Genomic DNA, 8262 nt, shown 5'->3' with positions numbered 1-8262 from the left:
ACCACAAGGTGCTAGTGAAAAACGTCTTGAAAAAAATCATAAAATGCACTGCCAAGATATCGGCAAATATGTCGAGTGTAGCGGGATTATGCACCCCCCCAGTTCTTTTGTTAAACATGATAAATCAAGAAAGTTTAAACCTCTATGTTTTGAAATTTCATCTTTATTTCTGAACCACAATTAGTCAATTTATAAATTATGTAACAAAACTTATGAGAAATATCACACATAGGTTTACATTAATGCACTTTGATATTCCGAATGAATTTGACGTATTGAAATTTTCCGAGTTAATAGACATGGATGGTGCATACAACGGGACTAGTTACGGATCCACGAGAGATTCTTCAAAAGTAGCCCAAACTCTCACTGCTTCTTCATTTTCAATGTAGTAAGTGAGCACTGGGAGACCTACAGGGGAGAAATAAGGGGACACACACCCTTCTGCCAAAATAGGAAAATAACAGGGAAAACAATAACAAATGTCCATAAGCCCCCTACCCACAAAGCCAAACACCCTCTTGAACTGAACCTGGATCCACCGCCCTAGTGGTAAGAACTTCATGACACAAGATTTTGACACTTGTCCGTCTTTTTCCATATTAATGGATGAATCTGTATACATTAAAATACTGAATAGTCAGACTCAATCTCTCAGCCCATATACAAATATCAAAAGGTATCTTTTCAAGCCAAAATTTGCGATCATACACAATAGCCTACACATTCCATTTGATACCACCTGAATACTCCGTTATGTAACCTTCTCATCACTAATACTTTTTCCGTTTGTTTTGCAACCACAGTAGGAGAGGTAGAAGTGACTCCTTCTTCATACAGTTTTTGTGGAAGATGTCAAAGTTGACCTTCTGCAGTCGCCGGAGGTAGGCCTCGACTGATCCAGTGACAAGGAAGGCGGGCAGGGCCTCCCTGGGTACACTGGCCTTGAATGATCTGGCCTGTACCAAGAAAGAAGGGGAAATTAAAAGGCGCCAGGAGGCCAATACAGACAGTTCCACTTGAAGATCCCACTTAAGTTGTCATAAAGATGGTAAAATGCGGCCATGGCCATGTACATACGAACAATGATTGACACAGTGTATTTTATTCAGTAAGGGTGAGTGTGACCAAGTGATTGTAAGGTTTGTGACTTGACCAGGGGGTCAAGAGTTGGAATCCAGGTGCTGGCCATAATTATGCTGCGGCCTTGGGCAAGCCTCCTTACCCCTACCCACCTCTCTCCACCAAGGGTATCAACAAATGCAACCATTAGCTAGGGAGTAACCTGCAATGGGCTGGCATCAAATTGGGGGGGGGGGATATATGTAGTTATTTTGAGCCAAGGAAACTGCTTTGCTGGTAATTTGCACTGACCAACGGTGTTAAAAGATATAAAGTTCTATTCCCTTGCCTTAAGAACTCTTTCACAATTTAGCCTAGCAACTGGGCGACTCACAGTTTCTAGGTGGACATGAGCGGCACTTGCAATGTCGTAGATCACATCCTTCAAAGGCTGCTCAGCATTCCTTTGTAGTATGGTCTCATGGGATACATTATGCTAAGAAAACAAGTGGGGATACAATGAAATAAACTTTCCTTTCCAACATACAGTGTCCATCTTACATCTTAAGTCTCCAATGCCTGCTAACTATAGCAGTTTTATCAATATATTTCATACATTACCCAGCCACCATTTAAATACACCGTTCCAGGACTACTTCTGTTATTTTCACCATCAAAAAAAACCCAACTGGATCCAACCACATCTCAAAGCGGGATCAGAAACTCCTTTCAAAGCAGCTAAGCTCAAGCAGATGAAATGGAAATCATGCCTGGCACTTCAATTTCGAGAGACAGTAGTTTGTCAGGAGTTTGCTTAGTCTATTAGAAGTGGCTTGAGTGATCCACATTACGCTGGCCAAATCAAATTTCTATCTCAATTGAAATTATGCCAGTGACCGATTTGCTTTTGTTTTGTTCAATTCTGATTCTTGAACGATGCCCATGTCTCTGAAATTCCCCCATTCTCAGAGGTACAGTTGAACCCATCAAAAGTCATCCAGTTACAAGTCACATGGGATCAACAAGATCGAAAGAAGGGCCTTTATGCCATTTATTTAAAACAGTTTGCATTTCGACTTTAGGACTGCCGGAATACAGTTGACAGTTGACAACACTGCTCGTGCATCAACTCCGGCACCGTAGTTGTGGAGACATACACTCAACATTTCGCCTATTTTGTGAGAACCGAAGACTTGTGGGGACTCAGAAATGTCCCACAACTAGGTTCAAATTTCCTTAACAAAAGAACTTGTCCCCTTAACGCGGTGAATGCCTACCCAACCCCCCAACAAAATGCACACCAGTGCACATTGCGACCACTCCTAGGACTGATTATCTTTACCTTGATGGTGACGTCCATGGGTAGTAACACTTGTCTCTTACTGATGTGATACGGCGTTGCCCTGAGCAGTGTGACGATACCCTGTGCCTTGCCGATATGGCTGGCTGCATGGTCTGCATTCACATCTTTCACTCCTAACAATAAACAATGCAATCCACATGTAAGATATTTCTACAACTCTCAAGCTTCAAGTGTAGATTACTATTCCATTGAACGTGTTGTTGTTACAGCTTTTCGAAGTAAACTATAATACATATATTATGTGAAGTATTCTGTCGACAGCAGCTGGATGGTGACTAGCGTCAATAGTCTGATCTTTTAAATAAGTACGTACAGTAAATTGCAAATGGAGGTTAACCTGAAATTGGAGAAATTGTTTCCACACGTCTTCTCTTCCAACAATTCATTTTCATTTCGCACAGCGTGAAAACAATTTCCCAGTGGCAAAACATTTTCACACTGTTTCATACAAGTGTGTAATCATTTTCACGCCTCTTCATACAAGGGAGAAAAACATTTTTATGCCTTTTTCCTCAAGAGGGAAAAATAATCTTGCCATGTGAAGTGGGAATGTGAATATGAATTTGAGTTATTTTCTCAAAATGATCCAATCCCATTCACAGCGTTAGCTTCCAATGTTTGTTACTAGTAGAAACAGTATACATCTGCAGTTAAAAAGGAAACATATATGCCAGACGCCATTGGGTTATAAGAAGATGCTATTAATAGTAAGTAAGGGCAAGTTTCCGGCTAAAAAACACAGCAGAAAGTCCAAAGGTTGGATTCGAAACCCTTCCCTTCAGATCATTAAGCCACACACAGGAAGCAAAACGTCAGAAACCAACCAGATCTGACCAACCAAGAAAAAAACTTTACCCAGCCAAACCTCAACAAAGTCATCCCTTAACATACCATCCTGAATTTGTTTTCTCCATCAACGCATCCAAGTTGTCTGACATCAATACAAATCTATCTGCTACTCTATAATTTGCTTATTTGTTGTTACAATATAAAAATAATTAACTGAGTTTACTATTACCCAAAGCCTCCAGCGTAAGATACAGTAATGATGAGGATGTGCTTTCAGCATAGGCCTCTAATTCTTCTACACTCTGATAAGGCTTGGCATCCAACGTCTCAACCTTGAACAAAAGACAACGAATTTAGTCTGAGGACGATAAGTTAGCCACGTTGGGCTCAAACACTGCATCACACAAACCTTGAAAATAGACATTTACTTACAAAGACAGAAAAAGGAACAAATGCAACATTAGGTTCAGTTCCTTGTTCCAGTTAAATGAGGTGATTTCATTGAACCAACAAAAGCAAAAACCATTCTCATTTGTATGAACTCTTTTGTAATTATTTGCAAACAGCATGTTCACTCCCTTGTTCACACCGCACAAACACAAATGCTTTTTGCTACATATTCGCAAAACTGTGAGGGAATGCCTTTCCCAAAACGATCCATGTGTCAAACATTGAGTTTATTGATGCCATACAGAGGTTGTGCCTGGCAGCCATCTTTCTGGTAAGGGCTTTTGTTCCACAGGGTTACACATGAGTACACCTTTTGTCACAAAAGCAGTTACTGGAAAGATGGTTGCCAGGCACAACCTCTTCAGAGGCTGCCTGATCTGATGAGTGATTAAATGAGAGACTCTGGAAACTGATACAAACTTACTCTTGCCTCCAAAATCCTGGTCAGCCATCTTTTAGACAGCTTGTGCCGATGCACAGCTCTGTATAGCTCCATCGCAACTGGCTGCTGTGTTGGCGCTCCCTAATAACAAAGCAAACAAAATGTTGCAAAGGGTTAGAGGGTGACGAGGAAAGGCCAAACAAGTAAAGATGTGAGGCAGACATGTCTTGGAATTGACTTTATTCATGCTGTGCAATCAATGGTGATGTTGATCTCTACCCTTTTTCATCATCATTATCCCCTGCTTAAATGAGCCATGTTTGAGTAAAAAGTCTCAGAAAGTCTGTTTAACTCTGCACTGAAAAGGTAAACTTTGCACCTTCCAAAGGGTTAGAGGGTGACGAGGAAAGGCCAAACAAGTAAAGATGTGAGGCAGACATGTCTTGGAATTGACTTTATTCATGCTGTGCAATCAATGGTGATGTTGATCTCTACCCTTTTTCATCATCATTATCCCCTGCTTAAATGAGCCATGTTTGAGTAAAAAGTCTCAGAAAGTCTGTTTAACTCTGCTCTTAAAAGGTAAACGCTGCACCTTCCTGGTTGGTGATGTCCATCCTGGTGCATGAGAACAATTTTTCATACGTTTAATCTGCATTTTTATAAATGTTGTTTTATATTTGTTATATTTAATGAATGGAAATTCATTTTTTTAAATGTTATTTTACTATATGTATTATCTTTATGTATAATGCACACGGGAAACCAATTTCCATTGTTTTTTTTTACGTGATGACGTAATAAATGAAATGAAATGAACCTTGCACCATGAAATCAGGGATACCATCAACATCTGTCACCTACTCACACAATGTCCATTTGCATCAGGGTGCAAAAATGCATCCCCCAAAAAATGATGTCAGCTTGCTCCTTCTAATGCAAAGTGATACAAAATTGCTGATAAAAGTAGGATTAGTAAGTAGTAGGACTGCACTGCCATACAATTTGGGGCTTTCAAGCAAAACACAGAGTTTTCTAAATGTTCAAGACTAGTCTCTGCTGACCTCATAAATTCTGGTGAGGACGTCCTTCCAAAACTGCATCCGCATGAGTCCGATGTGCTTCTCGCTGACCGATTCGTTGACAGAGGCCGTCTCCACGTTGAAGGCTCTGAGTGCAATCACGGACGCTCTGGCAGACTGGGGCAGGAGGAGGGCAGACAGGAAACTCTCATGGTCACTCTTCCTATGGGAAAAAGAAGTTTGTACAGTGTGTAGTACTGACACACATTCAGAAGACATCCCTATGTTTTGCACACAATTTCCAATTGGAGACCTCTGGCTACTTACAATGTAACCAGATCCTTTGTTTTATTTGATTTCATTTCAGATATCATCAAATGCCACATGTGACAAAAATGGATGGATACAATGAAAAATATTCCAAGCTACTGGCCCATGAATAACATCACACACTTGCTGGCAGATTCTGGGGACAAGGCTTGAAAAAAATGAGGCAATTCCTGAGGTCTGCATTGCATTTCTTATTCCTTCCTTCCAAAAGCTTGAAATTAACAGCCCGGAAATGTTCACATAGCTTCACTCCTCAGGAAGGTCATAATAATAGGTTAGGCCTACTTTCAAAATTTACATAATTTGCTTTCCAAATTGTTTGTCCCCCCAAAACAAATTTGACCCCCCAAATTTGATTAAGGATGTGTCTTTGCACAGCTATGTATAATGTACACCTACTCTTCTCCATTCAACCACGTATCCTGGAGGAATAAATCCCACTAACAATGTTGGCAACAATACCCCATTGATATTGTTACGCCCCAACTATAGCATCATTCCCAACTATACTTGGGCCCATCCTTACTAGAGTGCCACAGTTGGGCCGGCCCAACTACAGCAGAGAGGTCCTGTGTGCATGATGTGCCCAGCATGTGCCAAAGTCATATTGTTTACAAATGTCATGTCATCGGTCATAGGGCTAGATGAACAGATAAAGTGCCACATTTTAGATGAATTGTGTCAAGTGTGAGACACATTGACTTGGATAATGTTGAGACATTTCCCAAAGACATTGGTCAACAATAGTTGGTCCAACCCTACTGCAGCACTACAGTTGGGACTGTCCCAACTATAGTTGGGACTTATGGCATGGGGCGTAACAATATCATTCACACAGATTTAAAAGCAGTCTTTTCCTACATCCTTCCTCCATTATGCCCATGCTCCATGGTTATGCAATACAGTGGCAGTGCACTACCATGACTACAACATTGGAGCTATAAAAAGGTCCTTTATTATAGCTCCACGCTACAATACAATTTACAAAGTTGAGTTAGTTGGCAGGGCCGGGCTATAAATTTGTCTTTGGTTAAGGACCTCTTAAAAACCAACCCAACTAAGTCCAAGCAGTATTGTGAATTATCTGTCGATGCTGATCTGCACTGACGTTTGACTAATTTTTGGCACCCGTTTAAATGTCTTCCGAGCAAAACTTTTTTAAAACTTCTAGCACAGAATCTCGCGTGTCCTGTCATGGGAGCTGCCATCTTTATCTTAGACTGGTTCCCGTACCTAGTCTCCAGACGTCTTACAGATGGCGAATCCAGGATCAAAACTCTCTCATGAATCATGCATGACTTAATGTAAACTTAGCCCAATCAGACGGTTTTATTTGCACCCACAGCTAACGTTACAAAAATCGAGGACAGTTAACACCCCTGGTGCTTTGTTAATGTTGTGAACACCTGTGTTCGGTCCCCTAGACTGTGCATGCATTTTAGTTTGTGTATTCGCGCATGCGCAATAGTGACGTAATGGTCGTCGGCATGAAAAATTATTCTAGCAGACGACGCATATCGGTGGTGACCCATGTGAGGGATTTGTTCTGCCATTTCCCTTGAAGACCTCGTATGTGAATAAATTGCCAAGAGTCTATCAAATGTAGAACCTTCAGAGAAATTTGAGTTTGGTTCTTTCAAGGGAAGCTGTGGAAGCGCTATTCATTTTACTCGAATCAAACATGTAGTGCAAGTATATCGTCTCAGAATCTGTGGAAACAAATGTAATGGCAAAACATGTATTGATACTTTGTGGCTGCATGTATCAGGGGATAATGGTGGAAAAAGCACTAAAATGACCCTTCAAATTCTCAACATGAAGGACAGCCAGTCTGTGAAATCTCTGAACCTGTTGGGTATATTTGAGGGTGGCAAAGATGATAGGATCATAAAATGGCATTCAAGCCAGTTTTTGAGGATCTGCCGAGGCTCACAAGGGATATCTCTAAGCTACAACTCCCCAAACCAGAAATTCATAACAAACAGTTCACAGAAGAAATGGTTCAGGCCAGGACTGATGAAAAACTGAATTTCACGCCTCTGGAACAAATTGATCACAGTAACATGTTCATCAGCCCTGATTGCAGGTACTTCCAGCCAGCTGTATCCTCATTTGGAGAACAGGAGCGGCCCATTTCCAAAAGAGAAGAACTTAAAATGTATACCAAGTGTAGACTGACTTGGGGTGGTGATGAAATGCCAAAGTTCTTGGGTTGACGGGTCCAACTAGTTTTCATTTTTGCCCCAATTGCCTCGTAACACTGAATGACCTTACAAGGAAATCGTCATGCTCTACATGTTACTGGGGAAAACCAGAATGAGGATAGAGATGGTGGCGTGCTTGCATACGGTCAGCAAAGCGACCTAGCAACCTGTCATATTAAGGCCAAAGAGTTTATTGTGTGCAAAACAAAAAAAAGAACAGGCTAAGCATTACGACAACTATATTCAGCATCCAATGGTCGGCACTGAGGGTCAGGTTATTGAACATGTGTCAGTTAGCCCCCTACATGTAGGTTTAGGGCTTAGTCTGCAGATGTTTTAGATTGTTGAACAAAATGCAAACGAGTTCGATCAGGAAATCTTTATGACTAATGGGATATATCATGCTGTGGATGTATGAAGACTCGGGTAGAGAACATTCTCAGTTGCGCAGTTCAAAGATGAAACTTGAGGATGATCTTGAAGCTAAACGTGAACAGTTTGCTCAGGTCCAATTGAACAATACCAAGACTGATCAGAAATTCAGAAATTCAAATTCAGAATGTTCCGGGGCCATTTATGAATGGATTCGGCACAGTCTTAGAAGGATTATTAGGAAACACTTTTATCATAGTGGATTGTTAATTGTGGCTGATGGACCCA

General features: G+C 41.0%; 1 protein-coding gene across 2 annotated transcripts; it reads right to left on the bottom strand.

Moving 5' to 3' along the window:
* Nucleotides 1–145: 145 nt before the first annotated feature.
* On the bottom strand, nucleotides 146–6644 carry ndufaf6 (NADH:ubiquinone oxidoreductase complex assembly factor 6). 2 transcript variants are annotated; one of them, XM_022226719.2, is made up of 7 exons: nucleotides 6437–6644; nucleotides 5111–5291; nucleotides 4089–4187; nucleotides 3444–3546; nucleotides 2405–2538; nucleotides 1457–1558; nucleotides 146–959 (listed from the first exon to the last, which is right to left on the bottom strand). In XM_022226719.2, exons 1-7 carry the CDS (start codon nucleotides 6604–6606, stop codon nucleotides 774–776), a joined length of 975 nt encoding a protein of 324 aa, XP_022082411.2. In that variant the 5' UTR covers nucleotides 6607–6644; the 3' UTR covers nucleotides 146–773. The 2 variants fall into 2 exon arrangements, with proteins under 2 accessions (XP_022082411.2, XP_022082412.2); XM_022226720.2 differs by having other exon boundaries at nucleotides 6452–6639.
* Nucleotides 6645–8262: the final 1618 nt, after the last annotated feature.

The sequence above is a fragment of the Acanthaster planci genome, linkage group LG06, assembly GCF_054643075.1.
Source record: "Acanthaster planci isolate LZ-2023a linkage group LG06, COTS_SCS, whole genome shotgun sequence".
Taxonomy (NCBI): Eukaryota; Metazoa; Echinodermata; class Asteroidea; order Valvatida; family Acanthasteridae; genus Acanthaster; species Acanthaster planci.
This window is presented reverse-complemented; position numbering and strand designations above follow the sequence as displayed.